The sequence below is a fragment of the Oxyura jamaicensis genome, chromosome 27 (assembly GCF_011077185.1).
Source record: "Oxyura jamaicensis isolate SHBP4307 breed ruddy duck chromosome 27, BPBGC_Ojam_1.0, whole genome shotgun sequence".
NCBI lineage: Eukaryota > Metazoa > Chordata > Aves > Anseriformes > Anatidae > Oxyura > Oxyura jamaicensis.
In genome coordinates, this window is record NC_048919.1 from 2065158 (window position 1) to 2086841 (window position 21684).

Consider the following 21684-nt stretch of genomic DNA (forward strand, 5'->3'; position numbering starts at 1 on the left):
CTTTTCTTTCTTTCTTTCTTTCTTTCTTTCTTTCTTTCTTTCTTTCTTTCTTTCTTTCTTTCTTTCTTTCTTTCTTTCTTTCTTTCTTTCTTTCTTTCTTTCTTTCTTTCTTTCTTTCTTTCTTTCTTTCTTTCTTTCTTTCTTTCTTTCTTTCTTTCTTCCTTTCTTTCCTATTAAACTGTTCCTATTTCAGCCAATGAGTTCTGGAACTTTTATCTTTTCTTATTCTTTCCCCTGTTCCACTACAGGGGAATAAGTGAATGGATGTGTGGTTCTTAGCTGCATGACAGGTTAAATCACAGGAATTTATTATATAGGAGAATGGACTGCAAAAGCAGGAGTCTTCCCCTGACCTTAACACCAAATTTACCTTTGACTGTTACTATTAAATCTCCTTAAAAGGACCTATGGGGACGTTCATAGTGACATAAGACCGTGAGTACGACTGTGTCATTCAGTTCCCTGCAATTCCAAAATTTAAAGAAAAAAAAAAATGGACCAGCATGCTTCAGCTTCTGAAGTACAAACCAGAGTTTTTCATAACTTTAATTATAAAATCCAAAGTTTTTCTATGTTTTTCTTATCTTTCCAATACCTCATTAAACCTGCTGATGCTTCTGCAAGGAAACTGTTTTGCCGAATAAAGCCTTTTTGACAGCGTCCTTGATTTCCTGGTTTCTTAGGCTGTAAATTATGGGGTTGAAGAGAGGAACAACAATAGAATAGAAAGCAGACACAATTTTGTGTGAGTCATGAACTGCAAGTGTTTTGGGCCTCACATAGATGAAAATGCTTGTTGCATAGAAGACAATGACCACTATAAGGTGGGAGGCACAGGTAGAAAAGGCTTTTTGGCAACCTTGTACAGATGAAATGTGAAGAACAGTGAAGATAATATAGGCATAGGATAGCATTACTATAGAGAGAGGCATCAGGAGAATAAATAAGGCAGCTACAAAATCCATAAGAACAGCTCTTTCCCTATCTGTGCAGGCTAAGTTCAAGAGAGGTGAAACATCACAGAAGAAATGGTTAATTATATTGGGTCCACAGTAAGTTAACTGAGAGATAAAAAATACTTTACATCCAGAAATTAAGAAACCAGTCAACCAGGATCCCATAGTAAGGTAGACACAGACAACATGTCTCATAATGGTGGAGTAATGGAAAGGCTTACAGATGGCAACATAGCGGTCATATGCCATGACTGCTAGGAGGAGGCATTCAGTGTTCCCCAGGCTGAGGAAGAAGTACAACTGTGTCATGCATCCCGTGAAGGAGATTCCCTTTGCCTCTGACACAAAGCTCAGCATTGTCTTGGGAAGTGTGACTGTCACATACCAGATTTCCAGGAAGGACAAGTTAATTAGAAAGAAATACATGGGGCAGTGGAGGTTATAGTTTGTCCAGACAGCCAGAATGATGATAACATTTTCTGCTAAAACTAAGATATATGCAATGAGAAATATTGCAAAGAAGAGAATCTGCAAGTGAGGAGCAATGGGAAATCCGAGAAGAATGAACTCTTTGACCATGGTGTGATTGCCAACTTCCATGTCTCCCGTCTACCTCTGTAAAGACAATGACATCAGTGACTTACTGTTAGTGAATATAATACACTTGTCTCTCTGTATCTCCCTCTCATTTTACAGTTGTTTTACATTTCTTTCACACTACATTAGTGTTGATAGTGCTATACTTACTAGTACTGTTAATCATTAAGATAGTCAAAGACATGCTAGTTAGAAGAAAATTAGAGTAACTCAAGATGATTATGAATTCTCTGAGCTACATAATGCCTAACTCCTATTTGGCCTTCTAGAGAGAATTATCTGTTACTCTGTCTTGTTCTTTTCTAAATTTTACAGTGCACTAATCTGTGGATTTGTGATCAGAGTTGCCAGAAAATCAGTCCCCATAGGTACTTGTGAAAATCACAGTTATCAATATAATTAGCAGCATCTACATAGTCACTACCAATGCATTATTACTTTGAAAAGCGGAAATTTTTATGAAAGTGACAACTTAAGCTGTAACTGTAATGAAATTAAAATAGCAATCATAAATAAAGCTTTTCTGCTCTGTAGACTACACATCCAGAAACTGTGGTCTTAATCCACAACCCAATTTGAAAATATTGTGTCACATTTTCAAAGAATTTTGAAAAATTTGCAAGCGTGTTCCCATTTTGCATAATATATTCCAGTTCTTGTATAGAAAGGGTAAAAACCTGAACTGACCCTGAGTTTTGGGGTCCTCTTTACCCAAGGACAAGATTCAGTTGAATAAGTATACCTATGTAGTACCACTTAAGAAACTTCAAGATATCTGAGATTTCCAAATGGGTGTTATCAGCTGAGATACAATAGGGTACTGTAATTATCAATTAATTTTAGATAGACATAACACAGGACCTAAAGAGGACCTCCGACCTGGTGAAATGACAGCTGGGAGCTGAGCAGAACATTTCTGAGTATCTCAGTTGTGGACAATTGATTCAAATCTATTCTGTTAAGTTAAATTGGTATCTTGACTTTCTTTACGTATGTAAGTCTGTTAACTAACCTACAACCATAGAAAATCCTCAGTTGGAAGGGACCAAAAGGGTCATCTAGTCCAACTCCTGACTCCACACAGGACAACCTAAGAGTTAAACTATATGCCTAAGAGTATTGTCCAAACAATTCTTGAACATGGACATGCTACTACAATAGAAGTTTGGACGCATAGAGACTGATTAAGTTATCTAGTTACTTACTATTATTCAAGATAGCCTAAGCTATCCAATATACACCCCATGAGTTGTTACATGCCCATCATTAATTGGAGGTTATCATCTAGTGTATCTCAAGGGGTATTAGACAGCTACACTTTGGCAATTGAATCTTAGCTCCTATCTCACATGAGGACACCTACATGTAGACCCCCAAATTAAGAACTCTCATGCTGACAGCTGAATCACATCACTGCTGTCAGATTATTGGGGAGAAAAAGAAACAAGAAAAGTGAAATTCAGATAACATATGTATCTGAATGTAAAACATCGAGTTTTTTTTCTTGTTTTTCTTTATTAAGAGAGACAATGTTGGCTTTCACAAACTTAGATGTCTAATGCTAAAGGCTTCAAAGCACATATTTTTGTTATTAAAAGCAAATCATATGGATTATACCCTGAAGAATTTCTTGAAAAGGTTTTCAGAACTCTTGTGATCTATTACATTAACATTCATAATGTGTTTAAATCTTAAGTGCCCAAATACGAAGGTCTTCATAGTGTCTTTTTGTAACAGTAGTCCTTTTTCTCAAAGTTATTTGAATGAATGAAGGGAAGGGAAGGAAATAAAGATTGAGAAAAGGTACCTTCAATTGAAAGACATCATGTGTGTGTTATTTTTTTCTTTGCAAGTAAACTCGTGTTCTATGAGAAATAAGATTTATTTTGTGGCTTCTCACTAAAAATATTTAGTTAAAAATGTATACATTTTGTCATATTTTTATCAGATTCCTTAACCAATATAATACATGAGAGACTCAGAGTGTTATTTTTATTTACAGTAAGAAATATTTAAATAGCAAATACTACAATTTCACTTACAAATTTGAATCCTTCTACCAACGTTGAATGGATTGCTTGATGTTCAAAGAGAAGGTGAGAAGTTCAGAGAGAATGTGCTCTGATATCCATTTATGTTTTCTTCACTTTACTGAAGACTTCATTTGTACATTTGGTTTGTTCTTCCAAAGGGACCAATCAAAGAAACAAATAATTTCTTCTCTTCCCCAGTCTGGCAGCAGTATTTGTCATTGAACTTAAAGACATATATCTGTTGTAGTTTAAACGAGCAGGCAGCTAGACAACATACAGCCTTTTGCTCACTCTCTCTACTCTGCAGTGGGATGGGGGAGAATATTGGAAAGAAAAGTGCAAGAAGTCATGGGTTGCGATAAGGACAGTTTTATGTTCAAGGAAAAAAATAAAGCAAATAAAAGAATAACAAAACAAGTGATGCAGAACACAATTGCTCACCATCACACAAACAATGTTCAGCCAGTTCCCAAACAAAGGCATCCCCCTTGCCAATTCTCCCCTCAATTTTATCTCTGAGTATGACATCATATGGTATGGAATATCCCTTTGGCCAGTTTGGGTGAGCTGTCCTGGTTGTGTGCCCTCCCAGCTTCTTGTGCATCCCGTCTCCTTGCTGGCATAGCTGCATAAGAAGGAGAAACATCCTTGACTTTGTGTAAGCACTGCTCTGCAACAACTAAAAGCATTGGTGCTTCATCACCACTAATTTAATCAAGAAAAATCCAAAACACAGCATGGTGTGAGCTTCTACATGAAAATTAACTCTCTCCCAGGCAAAGCCATGACAGACAATGATGAAGATTAAAGTGAAAATTAGCTAGTCTTCTTAAAAGAAATGTATTTAGTTTCATCATGATTTTTTTTTCTATTGTGTGGAGTGGACTCAGATGGAGCAGAGGTACACAAATCACATCAGAATTACCTCCTCTGAAACAGATAATGATAAACATAGAACCCAGAACAGAGTCTGACATTGTTTATTACTTTTATATTAATTTCACTTGATTATAATAAAGAATTATAGTAAGCAATTTGAGAATTCTGGTCTTACTACGGATACTTGAATACCAATTGCCTTATGTAAGGCAAGGTCAAATAAAATGGAATTTATTTCACATGGAATGTGAAACTACTAGGTAGGAAGCATAGGTTGGGATAGTTTTCCACTGCCCCAGAGATTTTGGGATGCACATTATAGTTGTTGCTATGCGGAAGTAAGAGGCCACTACCACAACCAATGGTAGGAGAATTATAATCAATGCCAGGATGAAATCCACCGTCGCTGTGATTGACATATCCCTGCAGGCAAAGGTTGAGCAGATGTGAGATGTCACAGAAAAAATGGTTGATGGCATGAGACGAAGACTACCTTGAGCGTGTAACTGGTAAAACTACCCACCCAAGACCCAGCTGCCAGGAAGCAAAGAAGCAAATATGGGTGGCCATAATGGGTGGATAGAGAAGTGGGCTGCAAACAGCCACAAAGTGGTTTTAAGCCATGACAGCTAGAAGCAAACACTTGGTGCAAGCCAATGCAATGAAAAATAGATCTAAGCCATGCATCCCACAACAGAGATGATCTTGCAAACAGTCAATAAGCTGTAAAACATTTTAGGCACAGAAACTGTAATATACCACATCTCCAGAAAGGAGAGATTGTTCATGAAGAAATATACAGAGGTATAGAGGGAGTAGTTAATACAAATTGACCATATTCTGTTGTAGTGTCAGTATATAGATAGCAATGAAGGCAACTGCAAGTAGGACTTGAAGTTTTCTGAGCACAATAGATATTCCCTGAAGGACAAATTCTTGAGTGCTTGCCTTTTCTTTTTTCATCTCTGTTGTTAACCAAAGAAAAAACAAACAAACAAACAAACAAAAAACAGTATATTATTATCTATTTTTAAATTATATTATAAAATTATATTGTACTGTATTATGTTATGTTGTATTGTATTATATTCATCAAAAAATAAAAGAATCACAGAATCATTTAGTTTGGAAGAGACCTCCAAGATCACCCAGTCCAACCTGTGACCTAACACTACCAAATCCTCCACTAAACCGTATCACTAAGCTCTACATCTAAACATCTTTAAAGACCTGCAGGGATGGTGATTCAACCACTTCCTTGGGCAACCCATTCCAATGCCTAACAACGCTTTCAGTAAATAATTTTTTTCCTAATATACAACCTAAATCTACCCTGGCACAACTTTAGCCCATTCCCCTTCATCCTATCACTGGGCATGTGGAAGTATAGACCAATCCCCACCTCACTACAGCCTCCTTTCAGGTACCTGTAGAGAGCGATAAGGTCACCCCTGAGCCTCCTCTTCTCCAGACTAAACAACCCCAGCTCCCTCAGCCGCTTCTTGTGAGACTTGTTCTCCAGACCCCTCACCAGCTTCATAGCCCTTCTCTGGACATGCTCCAGCATCTCAATGTCCTTCCTGTAGTGAGGGGCCCAAAACTGAACACAGTACTTGAGGTGTGTCCTCACCAGAGCCAACTACAGGGGGACAATCACTTCCCTAGTCCAGCTGGCCATGCTGTTTCTGATACAAGCCGGGATGCTCTTGCCCTTCTTGGCCGCCTGAGCACACTGCTGGCTCATATTTAGCCAACTATCAACCAAAACTCCCAGGTCCCTCTCTGCCAGGCAGATTTCCAGCCACTCATCTCCCAGCCTGTAGCTCTGTTTGGGGTTGCTGTGCCCCAAGCGCAGGACCCAGCACTTGGCCTTGTTGAACTTCATACCGTTGGCCTCAGCCCATCGGTCCAGCCTATCCAGATCCTCCTGCAGAGCCTTCCTACCCTCAAGTAGATCGACACATACATCTAACTTGGTGTTGTCTGCAAACTTACTGAGGGTGCACTCAATCCTCTCATCCATATCATCAATAAAGATATTGAAGAGATCTAGCCCTAATACTGAGACCTGGAGGACACCACTGGTGACTAGCCTCCAGCTAGATTTAACTCCATTCACCATGACTCTTTGGGCCTGGCTACCCACCTAGTTTTTAACCCAGTAAAGCATATGCCAGTCCAAGCCAAGAACAGCCAGTTTTTTTCAGGAGAATGCTGTGGGAAACGGTGTCAAAAGCCTTACTGAAGTCAAGGTAGACCACATCTACAGCCTTTTCCTTATCCACTAAGCGTGTCACTTTGTCATAGAAGGAGATCAGGTTCGTCAAGCAGCACCTGCCTTTCATAAACCCATGCTGACTGGGCCTGATCACCTGCTTGCCCTGCAAGTGCCACATGATGACACTCAGGATAATCTGCTCCATGAGCTTCCCCAGCACTGAAGTCAGTTGTTAGATGTGTACAACAGCACAACTGTTAGCTGTACACAACTGTTAGCTGTGTACAAATAGCACAATTATGTGCACTTGACTTTTTTATAGGTAATGGTAAAGGGGGTTGATTGTGAGCAATGTCCCCTGCATGGGCAGTATGAGCTGATCGATGTCCGCAAGCATATGTGCACTTACAGCTTGAGCAAGTACCTTGGCAGAGGTCGTATCATCTACTTCCCTGTTGTTTTGTGACTCAGAAGAATCGTCTTTTTGGTGGGCTGAGACATATTTTACTTTTAAGAGATACTTAACAGATATTTTGCCAAATTTGTTGTCATATATTTGCCCTCATACAGGGTATTTCTGTATATGTCAATTTTCTTGGGCCCATCACAGTAACCACATTGTGAGTTTTTTTGTATACAATAATTCCTATAGGTTCTTTCTGACTTTTCAGCCCGGTCATTTGCCATAATCCCCATGAGACTACATCATTTAGAATTGTTATTTCTAATTGAAAAGTGTATCACTGCCTGGAGTATATAATTGTATGTGCTCAGAACATTTTTGCAGGCATTAAAGGCTGCCTGTTGTTGTTTGGTCCATTGCCAAACTGCTTTTTTTCTAGTCAATTTTTGCAGAGGGTGCATTAATATTGCCAGATGTGGAATAAAGGTTCTCCAAAACCTTAAAATTCTGAGGAAAGTCTGCAGTTGTTTCACTGTGGTTGGTACAGGGAATTGTTGGACTGTTTGCTGTACCTCTTCTGGCATTTCTTTAGTCTGTCATGGACTGTTTCCAGACTGTTTCTAGAAATTGCACAGTAGTTCTAGGGCCTTGTATTTTCTTTGGATTAATTGCCCAGCCTTGGTTTTGTAGGTGCAGTTTCAGTGACTCAATAGCTACTTCGATTTTTTGTTGTGACTCTGCCATAATCAGTAGATCATCAATAAATGATAAATAGTGATGATACCTGACCATACTGCTAGTCAGCTGCTATCATTTGGTGGCTAATAGACGAACTGTGTACATCCCTAAGGCAGAACATGAAATGTATATAGATTTGTTGCCAGATAAAGGCAAACTGATCCTGGCTTTCTAAAGGAACATCTATTGAAAAGAAAGCAAGGTCTATCACCACCTTCCAGGGTTGCAATTTTTTGGCTAATTTTCTCTATAAGAGTAACCATGTACTGTACATGCACTGTAACAGTGAGTTGGAGGGAGGGGTGACTTCATTCAATCCTCTATAATCCACAGTCATTCTCCAAGAGCCACCTGATTTTTGAACACACCAACTAGGATTAGTTCTTCAACTTATTCATCAGTGACCTGGACAATGGTCATCTTAAGAGTCATGCTTGAGAGTGCACCCTCAGCAAGTTTGTTGATGTCCTATTTCCTTGTCATCAGTGAAGAAGTTCAGTAGCGTTGGACCCACAATTGAGTCAGACTCCTGAGGTACTCTACTACTGACTGGGTTCCAGCTGCACTTCTTGTGATCACAGAGGATCACAGTCTTCTGAGCCCGACAGTTCAGACAGCTGTCAGTTCAACTAAGTCTATTTATCTAGCCTCTACTTCCTCAGTTTGCCTATGGGGACGTTATGAGATAAAATTTCAAAAGGCTCACTAAAGTCAAGATAACAACAACCCGTCATATACCTGACCCATTAGCTGATTCATCATCCATCCCAAGGCAGAGTTTCATGCATTCCTGCAGCTCCCTGCTGCTCCTCCCCCCCATCATGCCCTTCCTAAAGTGCCTATATCCTTTCATAGCAATGTTCCAGTTGTACAATCTGTTCACCTCATGTCTCCATAATCACAGTGAGATCGTAGCTATGCAACTACACACAACTCTAGCTTGCCCTTGTTTCTTCTGCCGCATAATTCACCCATGCTGCTTTCACAGAAAAGGTATAAATGCCAATATGAGTGCTAGTTTCCCCATAATTCTGCCCCATAGACACTTCTTCATTCATGTTCCTATGCTTGAACTGGACTTCTTTCAAACTGACTTTGTACATTATGATCTTCCTTTTGTTCGCATCCCTCTGCATGCTTTGTCTGCCAAACCAGTCCACTACTTCCTCACATTGTTTTAGGTCATCTTCTCCCACCTGCATCATTCCTAGTATAAAGCTCTCCTTACTAGGTGTTTTATACCAGAAAAAAAAAAAAAAAAAAGTGCTGGGTCCTTATAATCCTCATGAAAAAAGCACTCAGACTCTATAACATATTCATTTAAATGTCATTTATTGGAGCTAGCACTGTAAAGAAATAGTATAGTATAGATAATCAAGTCACTTCAGATGCTGGGAACATCTCCCATTTTTACTTTTTTTTTGGTGTGTATTGTTCTTAGTGACACTGAAGACCTAATTCTGTGACTGTCCCCTGGAGCTCATGCTAGTTCTTGTCCATATGACTTAAATGGCCCTCCTAGCAGTGGTAAGAATGTAACTGCCTCAAGCCCTGTGTTTTGCAACAGGAGTTGCTGGCTCATTATGAAACCAGTAAGAAAGAATCTCAGATTTTGTAAAGTATTGCTCAAAATGTAATTTATAGGTGCTACCAGTATAAAGAAAAAGGGTACTCTAATCATAGAATGGTTTGGGTTGGAAGGGACCATAAAGGTCATCTGGTTCCAACCCACCTGCCATGGGCAGGGATGCCACCCACTAGATCAGGTTGGCCAAGACCCCGTCCAACCTGGTCTTGAATATTTCCATGGATGGGGCAGCCACAACTTCTCTGGGAAATCTGTTCCAGTGCTTCACTACCCTTACAGTGAAGCATTTCTTCCTAATAATCTTACATCCTTTTTTTCAGGTGCTGGCAATCCTGAATTGTATAGCATCAAACAGACCTTCAATCAGGTTACAGCATGCTGCACATACCCCTTGTGTCAAAATATGATATCTTTTTGGCCAGTTGGACCAGTATAGTATTTTCTTGGATAGAATTGTTTTCTTCTACCGTTTCAACCATCAAACAGAATGGATGTTCACATGGGAAGCTCTTGCTGCACTTTTAGATAAAGACAAGGATATGAGTGGCATGATCACAGGTACTGCAGGCTCTACTGTTAAAAATCAAATGGCAAAGTTTACCCTGTTGCTAATGGATGCACACATCACAATACAGGCCTGAAGACTGAGCTGTATGTGCAGCATGGCACAAACACGTGCCAGCTCAGGTTAAAAATTGCATGGATTACTAACTCCTCAAAGTACAGTTGTCTTCCAGTCAGGTTTACTATACACCACACATAAGGTCATGTGAAGGTATGGCTAACACAAATAGTATACATACAGCAAGAATGACGTTTCCTGTATACAGCAAGACTGTGATACCATAAGAAAGTCAGACAATTTCTTTGACGTGTACTTAGCTCTCTGTAACTCTGTCCATAGGGATTTGGCTAACTGATTTTCATTGATATCCAACCTTCCTCCATGGTTTTGAAAACAATAAATCTTATTATTAGGTTTACTAAAAGAAAATATCTATTACCAAGAGTGTGGTAGGAATTATTACATTATTATTGTAGCAGAATAATTTACAGCCAGGTGAGTTTATTCATGTAAGCATCCTCACAAATGGGAAGGAGACATTTCCACATAGAAACAATGATACAAATTCTTCCTTACCAGACTTCAGTGCAACAAGTCGTTGATGACTGAGGCAACGATGAAGAAGTAAGTTGTGGTGGTCCTACTCAAAATGCATTTCAAGAAGGAAGCTTCTCAGTAGTGTCCTTACTCATCAGTATCCTTATCCTAGGAACTTAGCAATGTGCAGAGCAGCTTGTGACTATGATCTTTCTCAGAACCTCTTTCACTTCCTTGTTCCTGAGACAATAGATCAGAGGGTTTAGTGCTGGAGTGAACACAGCATAAAAGATGGACACTATCTTGTTGAGGTTGAATGGATGGATCCTTCTGGGCCTGGCATACATGAAGAGAGTGGCTGAAAAGAAGATGATGACAACAGTGAAATGGGATGTGCAAGTGGAAAAAGCTTTTCTCCTTCCCTGGGTTGAAGGCATACTCAAAATGGTTGACAAGATACAGCAGTAGGAGAAAATAATGGTCAGGAGAGGTACCAGAAGGATCACCAAAGCCAGTGCAAAGTCCACTGTTTCTGCAAGGGACATGTCAGTGCACGAAAGGTTCAAGACTGGAGAAATGTCACAGAAGAAGTGGTTTATGACTTGTGGGCCACAGAATGTGAGGCGTGAAATAAAAGATACCTTGACCAAGGAAATAGAAAAGCCTCCTGTCCATGAGAGAATTGACAGCTGAAAGCACAACTTGTGGGTCATGATGGCTGGGTAGCGCAGGGGATGACAGACAGCCAAGTAGCGGTCATAGGCCATTACAGCCAGGAGGACACATTCAGTGCACATGAGGGAGATAAAGAAGTATAACTGGGTCATGCAGCTGGAGAATGAAATGGTCTTGTTCTGTGACCAGAACCCAAACAAAAGCTTGGGCAACGTTACTGAGACATACCAAATCTCCAGGAAGGACAAGTTCCCCAAGAAATAATACATGGGCTTCTGTAGATGATGGTTCCTTTTCACCACAAAGATGATGATTGCATTCTCAGTGATTGTCACCATATAGGTGACAAGAAAGACCAGATAAAGTAAGGTCTGGACCTGCAGCCCATAGGAAAATCCCAGAAGAATGAACTCATTGATAGCGGTTTGGTTCTTCATACCATACTGGGTGCACACAGCTATCCCTGAAGATCTTAAAGCAGAAGAAATAGAAAAATGTTAAGAGTTCCACAAAAGTAAGACTGTGTGAAGAATTAGGTCGCATAGTAAACTGTTTCCCATGGAAACTGTTTTTTACAAAGTAGAGTCAAAATTTCTGACCAGAATGGAGTGAGAGGTGCACCTGTCATTGTTTCCTTTGACTTGTTATCTTGCTTTTAATAGCAACACTGGAAAAAGCAAAACAAAACAAAAATGAACAAAAAAGAACCAGAAGACCTTCTTAAAGTTCACTATTTTCCTGTAGGATAGAGAATGGGGAAAAAAAAAAAAAAAAAAGACTAACATTCACTGCTGAAAACAGCACCACAAAAGCTCAGATAGTATGGATAGTATGCAGATAGAAATGTTTAAGAAAAATAGTTTAAATTGAACAAATAATTTTGAAAATATAACAGATTTTAGCAGTTTATGTTTAAGCAGGTCAATGAGATTTACCAAGAGTGGCAAGACTGGCTCCCTCAGCCCACCATGCGTCTAACTGAAACACATCTTAGAAAAAGAAGAGTAGTTCTCTCTTCCACTTAGATTTCTTCATCTTAGCTCTAGACATCTATCTAGTGGATGTTTTAATTTCAATAACTTCAGGTAGATATTACATGTTTCTATTAACTGTGTTGCTCTAGATTCCACTTATAATCAATGGATATCTAGAATATAGGTATTAATTGAGCATTTATAACTTAGAGTGTAACATAGTCTTCAGATATAACTTATGTGAAAACATATAATGTATTTGCACTCTAGAAATGTTTATTTCTCTTCATAGAGATTTCAGTGACCCTTGATTAACCTTTAAGTAGATGCCACTGTTTACTGTAGAACTCTAGATGATTTAAAATAGAGGAGATAAGGTTTTTTCTTACTGCTTTTAAGGGAAACGAGCATATAATTAACACACAAACATACCTCATCCCAATCTACTTGCTTTTAGATTTTACAACTCATTAATACAAGCAAGTTTGTGGATAGCTAAGAAAGAAAGATGTCAACACAAGAGATGTACTTACGTACTGAGAACAGAAACATACTCTTTAGCTATTTTCTTTCATTACCTACCTGCATATGTAAAGTCCTTTGATTAAGGGATGACAAATAGAACTGGAGACAAGGAGTACTCTCACTCAGCAGTTTCAAAATCTTGCACTTTCATTAAGAAGGAAAATACGATGAAAAGACTTAATACATTTTGCTAATACTCTTAATTTATAGGTATTTTCCCTTATCATACAACTGTCAGTTTACATGGAGTGCATGGCATAACAAATAATAAATTGTTTTTGAAGCATTCAGATCAATAACTTACACCAGAATGGATCTGTGATTTCTTGTGTCATCTGTTACTACAAGAAAGCATTAAGACTTGCTTACCAATTCAGGATTCCCAAGTATGCATTTGGCCATTAAACTCTTGCAACAAGCAGAGGTATCAGATAGAGTTTTTCTGAAATACCTGAAGGGTTGTCCTTTAAATGAATCAGAGATTTTTTTATTATTATTTTTTTGATTGGTTGTTTTTCTTCTCTTCTCTCTCTCTCTTTTTTTTTTTTTTTAATTCTTTTATGGGAGAGCTTCCCTTGCAGCAAAAAGGTCTGAACTAGTAAAGTCTTTTACCAATTAAAGTAATGGAGAGTGTAGAAGCTTATTATCTCTAATTATCTCCAATAATTATCTCCAGAATACTCTACTTTGCTGTGGCACACCATGGGCTGCAGGGAGATAACCTGCTCTACCATGGGCCTATCCATAGGCCACAGGGGAAATTCTGCTGCAGTGTCCGAGCACCGGATGAAAAGATGAATTGTACAAAAAAGTGAGTTGAATCTAGACATCAATTCAGTTAATCAAATGTAGGGCCACTATTCACCTGTCCAACAACCTGGAGTAGCAGAAACACCTACCCGGGACTGGCTGATATGATTCAAAATCTTACAGTGCATCAGCTGAAGGCTGAAAAGAAAGCTAATTATCAGGGCCGGCCCAAGAAAAAAAGATGTAAATACGGAAGGCTTGATGAAGCTGAGCTTTTATACTGGGTCTGGCTGGGATGGAGTTAATTTTCCATGCAGCAGCCCATATAGTGTTGTGCTCTGCGCTTGTAGCTAGAACAGCATTGGTATCACACCAGTATTTTATCTGTTGCTGAGCAATACTGGCACAGCATCAGGACTTGCTCCAACCCCCACCTCCCCCAAGAGCCAGCAGGCAGGAAGTGGGCAAGAGGTAGGAAGGGGACATTCCCAGGGCAGCTGACATAAAGCAACCAAAGGGATGACCATATGATCTCACACTCAGCAATAAAAGATGGGAAACAGAAAGGAGGGGGAAGGGGGACCTCTCATTATGAAAACGTCTGTCCTTCCAAACAACAGCTACATGTATTGAGGCCAGGCTTCAGGAACGTGGCCAAGCACAGCTTATTGATGGGAAGTAAAGAGTAATTTCTTTCCTCTCTCTCTGTACTTCCACATGGCCTTTGCTTGTTTTTTGTTTGTTTGTTTGTTTTTCCCCTCTTCCCTTTCCCTTTAATTAAATTATCCTTATCTCAACCCCTGAGTCATTTTTTTTTCCTTTCCAGCATACTTTCTTCTTCTCCTCTTCTTCTAAGGAGGGAGAGTGAGAGAGCAGTTGTGGTGGAGTTCAGATGCCTAACAAGGTAAAGCCACCACAGCTTTGTCTGCTGAGCAGTTTCATTACTTCTCCCAACAACAGCAACTACAGCTAGTGAAGACATAACATTTACAGAATATTTTCTCCTTTGATGGGATAAGCCTAACAGCATTCTTCATCAACTCATCCAATGTGTGTCCTCACACCCTCCAGTGGACCTGGCTTAGGAGGATAAAAGGCATGAAAAGCCCAAACCTTAGCCAGGGCATGGACTTCTGACACAGGCTCCCTGAGGAATTCTCTTTGGTCAATATCCTGCCCAGCTGTTGTGTTTTATCCCAGCAGACAGCTAAACGCCATATAGCTGTTCACTCACTCCTCCACCACCTCAGTGGGATGGGGGAGAAAATTGAAAAGACGTGTGAAAGAAGGTGTGGGTTGATATGAGGGCAGTTTAATAAAAATAAATAAGGAAAGGAAAGGAAAGGAAAGGAAAGGAAAGGAAAGGAAAGGAAAGGAAAGGAAAGGAAAGGAAAGGAAAGGAAAGGAAAGGAAAGGAAAGGAAAGGAAAGGAAAGGAAAGGAAAGGCAAAATGCAATAACAACAAAAAGAATAAACAAAACAAGTGATGAATAATGCAAACATTGGTGTGTTATCACCATTAGTTTCATCAAAAATCCAAAACACAGCACCATATCAGCTACTAGGAAGAAAATTAACTCTATCCTAGACAAACACCAAAGGGTACTCTGGGGTATCTTAGAATCCAAAACAGCAAGGTGTCACATAATTAGATTTACACAAGTTCCCCTTCTATAGTAGAGAAGAGTTTTGACTGGGCAGGGCCAGCTTAATCAGCAGATCCCCTAGTGTTAACTAACCAGATGGTTTTAGCTATATATATGTATCCTTATGCCACAGAGCCCACTGCTCTCAGTGTAGTCTTTAACAGTCCATTGTATTGTTCTATTATTGCAGAGGTTGGTGCATAGAATCATAGAATCATAGAGTCATAGAATCATTAAGGTTGGAAAAGACCTTCCAGATCATCTCATCCAACCATCACCCTACTACCAATGTCACCCACTAAACCATGCCCCTAATTACCAGGTCCAACCTTTCCTTGAGCTCCCCCAGGAACAGTGATGCCACCACTTCCCTGGACAATATGTTCCAATGCCTCACCACTCTTTCTGAGAAGAAATGTCTTCTAATTTCTAACCTAAACCTCCCCTGGCTCAACTTGAGGCCATTCCCTGTAGTCCTATCACTAGTTACCTGTGAGAAGAGGCTGACCCCCAGCTCCCCACAACTTCCTTTCAGGAGCAATAAGGTCTCCCCCTGAGCCTCCTCTTCTCCAGACTAAACAACCCCAGTTCCCTCAGCCGCTCTGCATGGAACATGTACTCCAGACCCTTTACACCTGTTTAGTAGCCCTTCTCTGAACATGTTCCAGGGCTTCAACATCCTTCCTGTACTGTGGGGCCCAAAACTGATCACAGTACTCAAGGTGCGGCCTCATCAGAGCAGAGTACAGGAGGACAATCACCTCCCTGGTCCTTCTGGCTACACTATTCCTGATACAAGCCAGGATTTTTTTGGCCTTCTTGGCCACCTGGGCACACTGCCGGCTCATGATCAGGTGAGCATTGACCAACACCCCCATATCCTTTTCTTCTGCACAGCTTTTAAGCCACTCTATCCCAAGCCTGTAGCGTTGCTTGGGGTTTGTTGTGGTCAAAGTGCAGGAGCTGTTACTAAGCCATGTTGAACCTTGTCCCATTGGCCTCTGCCTATCGACCCATCCTGTCCAGGTCCCTCTGCAGAGACTTCCTACCCTCTGGCAGAATGACACTTCCCCCTCAACTTGTCATCCGCAAACCTACTGAGGGTGTGCTCAATTCCCTCATCTAAATCATCAATAAAGATATTAAAGAGAATGGGCCTCAATATGGACCCCTGAGGAACACCACTCATGAGGGGATGGGACATACTACTCAAGGGCATGCTCTTTGGCCTAGGCATCTGTAAGGCTGATTCAGAAATCAGTCCCATTGTCTGATTAGCTTCTTTCTGGGATTCCATGTTGTCATAGGATTTGCTTTTCAGGGCCCAGGATAGTGGTCCAGGCAGTGGCATGAGAGTATTGGGATTTTCCAGCCATCTGGTCAGTGTCTGCTTCCAGCATTGTAAGCACACAGCTCTTGCCTTGGTGGGTTTGTTGAAGTGTGATATAATCAATCTGCCAGGTCTCCACACACACATTTCAGCCATTGTCCTCTATACCAGATAGGTTTTAACTGTTTGTCTTGCTTGATTGTGGTGCATGTTTTGCATTCATGGATCACCCATGCAATGGTGTCCAAGATCAAGTCCACCCCTTGATTACAAGTCCATTTATATTTTGCATCTCTTCCTTGATGTTCTCAGGTGTCATGGACCCACTGAGCTGTAAATAACTCACCATTATGTTGCCAGTCCAGATCCACCTGAGCTTCTTCAGTCTTAGCAGCCTGGTCCACCTGCTGGTTGTTTTGGTGTTCTTCAGTGGCACTACTCTTGGGTACATTAGTGTTTAGATGGCATACTTCTACAGCCAGCTTTTCTACCTGGGCAGCAATATCTTGCCACAATGTGGCAGCCCAGATGGGTTTGCCTCAGCACTGACAGTTGCTCTACTTCCATTCCTTTAACTATCCCCAAAGGGCATTTGTCACCATACATAAGGATCGCAGAATTAAATCTATGCAACTCTAATGTAGCAACAATTAAGGATTTATTAAATTATACCTTTATAGCAGATAACAAAATTATTTGATTTTAACAGCACTTAATCAGTACCTAAGTATTAGTCAATTAACAGAATGATCTAAAGAATTTTGCTACAATAAAACAGCAATTTACTTAAAGATTCATGAATGGCAAGGTTCACCCAAGATCAGGGGTAAGGGGAATGGAAGGCACGTGCTTCCAAAATACATGCTAGTGTGAATTACTTACGCTATTCCTTTGTTGGCAGATGAGCTTGTTCTTCAAAGAGTCAGCCCTGAGATGTACATCCCCTCAGGGATACCCTGACAAGCAGCCCAGATCAGGGGGAGATCAAGGGTGCAACTGCTGTGGACCCTGGAGAGCTCAAATTCTTGTTTGGAATCACTGTTTATAGGATTGCATGGCCATTGTCTTTTGGTCACTAATTTTCCAGGATTCAGATCTTTGCCAATATAATACGGAATCAGGTTGCGTAGTCTCCCTCCCCTTAGGACTTGCGTCAAATAGTCACACCATAGGGCACAGATACAATCAGAGGGCAGGTTGTACAGGGCTTTGAGCAACCTGGTCTAGTGGAATATGTCTCTGCCTGTTGCAGAGGGTTGGATGATCTTTATGGTCCCTTCTAACCCAAACCATTCTGTGATTCTGTGATTCCATTTTTCTTTTTGACTACAGGGACAACTGAGTATCAATGGCTGGCTCTCTGATTTAGCCACAATGTCTGTATACAGAGTTGGATTATATAAAAAGCCTGTTTTGGAGGTGGCATGAGATCCAGAGACCTTCTCTTCCCCTTGAGGGTGCTGAATAGTGTTGACTAGTGTTAGGGTGGTTCCTGCTGACTGGAAAATAGTCAATGTTACACCCATTTACAAAAAGGGCATGAGAGAAGACCTAGAAAAACTACAGACCTGTCCGTCTGACCTCAGTACATTATAAAAAAAAAAAAAAAAAAAAAAAAAAAGAGAGAGAAGATTCTGATGGGGTATCCGGAAAGGCAGTTAATGAACAAAGCAATTACCAGGCATAGTCAACGTGGGAGAAAGGGAAGGTCCTTCCCTTTCCCTTTCCCTTCTCTTTCCCTTCATGAAGGGAAAGTCCTGCCTTAATAACTCAATCTCCTTGTATGATAAGGTCATTCCATTTGTGAGTGAAGGGAAGACAATGGATATAATATTTTGGAGTTTTAGTAAGGCATTAAATACCATCCCTCACAGGATCCTTCTGGACAAATTGTCCAAATGTGAGTTGAAGAGGTTCAGGCTACATTGGATAATGAACTGGCTCATCAGTAGATGACCATTCACTATGATCTCAAAGGGTCCTAGTGAATGAGGGCTACATCTGGCTGGTGGGCAGTCATTAACAGTGTTCCTCAGGGCTCAGTTCTAGGGCCCATCCTGTCCAACATCGTTATCAATGATCAGGATGCAGGAGTCGAATGCATCCTTAGCAAGTTTGCTGAGAGATCTATTCTATTATCTTTGTCTTCCAAATGGGGGTGGGGTGCAGAGAATAAAAATGTCTATGAATATACCCAGTAGGCTTGTCTTACACTGTCTATAGTTGCCGAGGTCACAACATGAGATCAGATGTAGGGCACTACTATGTTACAGAGCCTATTGCTATTGAAATAGTGACTGTCACCAAATGAAAAGTTAGTTCCTTCAGACTACTCAGTGACACATCCCTCGGGGGGGGAGAGGGGGGAGCAAATAAGAAGCTCTGCAATGGCAAAAGGGGCCTGCCTACTCTCTCACATCATGTAGATATGGCAATTAAATGTCTAAGATACTATTCCCTTTTCCTTTCTCTTTGTCAGGCAGGAACCAAACTATTGCATATTTAATTATTCTGTTTTGACAGTTCTCAGGTTCTCTCACTCCCATTTGAACTCCTGAATCTCTGTAGTACTCACAGAGAGCAATACAGACTTGTTACCGTCTTTCGAAGGGCTTCTTTGACCTCCTTGTTCCTCAGGCTGTAAATTATAGGGTTCAGCATGGGTATTGCCAGGGTGTAAAACACAGAGATGATCTTGTCATACTCCATGGAGTATTTTGAACTGGGTCGTAAGTACATGAAGGAGCCTGTCCCGTAGAAGATTGCAACAACAGTCAGATGGGAAGCACATGTGGAGAAGGCTTTGCATCTGCCTTTGGCAGATTTCAACTTATAGATTGTAACCCCAATGCATATATAGGAGATGAGAATAAGGAGGATGGTTGAGATGATAAGCACAGTAGCACAGGTGAAATGGACCAGGTCAGTGATATAAGTATCAGAGCAGGAGAGCTTCAGGATGGGGGGCACATCACAGAAGAAATGATCGATGATAGAATTGCAGAAGGACAGGTGGAATATAAATAAAGTCTGAATGGTTGCATTCACACAACTCATGAAGTAGGACCCACACACAAGGAGGATGCAGAACCTCCTAGACATAATGACAGGGTAGAGCAAGGGGTTGCAGATGGCTGTAAATCGGTCATATGCCATCACTGCCAGGAGGTAGCACTCGCCTGTCACTGCGATGCAGAACAGGAAGAGCTGAGCTGTGCATGTTGTGTATGATATGACTTTTGTCTCAGCCACAAGGGTCATGAGTGTGCTGGGTATAATGATGGTGGAGTAGCTGACATCTAAGAAAGAAAGGTTGCTGATGAAGAAGTACATGGGGGTGTGGAGCTTGGAGTTGATTTGGATGAGCATGATCAGCCCCAGATTTCCCACTAGGGTCAACAAATAGATAAGTAGAAACACTGTGAAGAGAAGGACCTGTAACTTCAGGTTGTTGGTGAATCCCAATAAGGTAAACTTAGTCACCATGGTGTGATTCCCTTCTGCCATCTATCATTGGTAGGAAAAGACAGTTATGCTGGAAAAAGAAAGAAAGAAAAAAAAAAAAAAAAAAAAAAAGCAAATGCCCATCAATACATCAAATTGGCTAGAGTCAGGATGATGTAGGATAAAGATATAATTTTCCCAGTCTTCCTATTTACATTTTTTTAAAGTTCTAAACTCAATTATCTAATTGTCATCTCCTGCATTTCAAAGCCTTGTATTATTTCTGTGTACTCTGAATGAGCACAGGTTAACAAATCACACTACTGCAGATCTCACTACCTCTTCCTCCCCAAATGCTTAGTTTAATGTCTAAATGAGTAATCTGCACAGCTAAGATTAGCCCCATAGTATTTGTTTCACCTCACATAATTTAGGTGTCTACTCAAACATGATTTGCAGGACGCTCTTGAAATGCTCATTTGTACATAACAATGTACAAAGTTATATATAAATACATTTTATAATATATTTTAATAATATTTTATTAATAATATATTATTTTATTATTAACCTTATTAATGATATTTTATAATATTTATAAATTTTATAATATATTATATATATGATATATATACTATACTATATACTATGTACTATTTACTATGCACTATGTACTATGTACTATGTACTATGTACTATATAATATAAAATCAATCACATGCTAAACTAGGAAAGGCTATCAAAGAAAAGAAATGGGGTCAGACATATGTACTTTATGACTATATCAAAATTATATTTTGGATCGATTATGGTAAGCAGAAAACCAAAGCTAGGGGTTTGGAATAGCTCACCTATAAATATTAACAGCATTTCAGCTTGAAAGGGAGCAGAACTTCTGCTCTGCTATTATTTTCAAAAAATCAAGAATAACATGAGAATTATAATCAGTTGACTTCTTGAGCACATTCTGTTTCTGAAGGCTAGAAATAAGCTTTATATGTCCAGGAATAAAAAATTAAGAAGAGACCTTGGAAGAACTGATCTGGTCCATTTCACTTTTCCAAGGAAAAATGAACTCAGTTGATGTAACTTATGAAAATATTTGTCTGATTTGTTCTCTAAACTCTCCAATAGATTGCCCATGTTCCCTACTAATTTTGCTTCTTTATAGAATCATATCATAGAATGGCTTGGCTTGGAAGAGATCTTAAAGATCATCCAGTTCCCACCCCCTCACCATGGCAGGGATGCCACCCACTAGATCAGGTTGTCCAGAGTTGCCCATGCAACCTGGTCTTGAACACCTCCATCCACAACCTCTCTGGGTAACCTGTTCCAGTGTCTCATCACCCTCTGAGTGGAGCTATTTCTCCTAACATCTAATCTAAATCTCCCCTCTTCTGGTTCAAAACCATTTCCCTTTGTCCTCTCATTGTCTGCCTGAGCAAAAAGTTCTCTCCATCTTTTTATAAACCCCATTGAAGTATTGAAAAGCTGCAATAAGCCCCCCCACCAGTCTTCTCTTCTTCAGGTTGAACATCCTCTGCTCTCAGCCTTTCTTCTCAAAAATTTTATGATAATTAGCATTCTCCATGAGATTAACCTAAATTTTCCATCTCAATTAAAATGAAAATGATTTGCTCTGTCTTGCCCCCTGCCCCCAAATTGTTGTCTTGAATTAAAGAGTGTGTTCTCATGGCAAGCATGTCAAAGAGAAACTCATCAAAATGAGAAAGCTAGTAAACCCAGCTCCTACAATTTGAAAAAATATGAGATTTTTTTCAAGAATACCCATGATGCTATACTATAATGAATGGATATGGGGG

General features: G+C 40.1%; 3 protein-coding genes and 1 pseudogene across 3 annotated transcripts; all 4 read right to left on the bottom strand.

The window, feature by feature from the left end:
- Positions 1 to 599: 599 nt before the first annotated feature.
- LOC118178733 (olfactory receptor 6A2-like) lies at positions 600 to 1556 on the bottom strand. Its single transcript, XM_035347478.1, has one exon. The coding sequence runs from the start codon at positions 1554 to 1556 to the stop codon at positions 600 to 602; it is 957 nt and encodes a 318-aa protein (XP_035203369.1).
- A 3145-nt stretch (positions 1557 to 4701) lies between these two features.
- LOC118178734 lies at positions 4702 to 5428 on the bottom strand (annotated as a pseudogene).
- Positions 5429 to 10690: 5262 nt separating this feature from the next.
- On the bottom strand, positions 10691 to 11626 carry LOC118178735 (olfactory receptor 6B1-like). The gene has a single exon (XM_035347479.1). It carries the CDS (start codon positions 11624 to 11626, stop codon positions 10691 to 10693), a length of 936 nt encoding a protein of 311 aa, XP_035203370.1.
- Positions 11627 to 18985: 7359 nt separating this feature from the next.
- On the bottom strand, positions 18986 to 19921 carry LOC118178736 (olfactory receptor 1020-like). Its single transcript, XM_035347480.1, has one exon. The coding sequence runs from the start codon at positions 19919 to 19921 to the stop codon at positions 18986 to 18988; it is 936 nt and encodes a 311-aa protein (XP_035203371.1).
- Positions 19922 to 21684: the final 1763 nt, after the last annotated feature.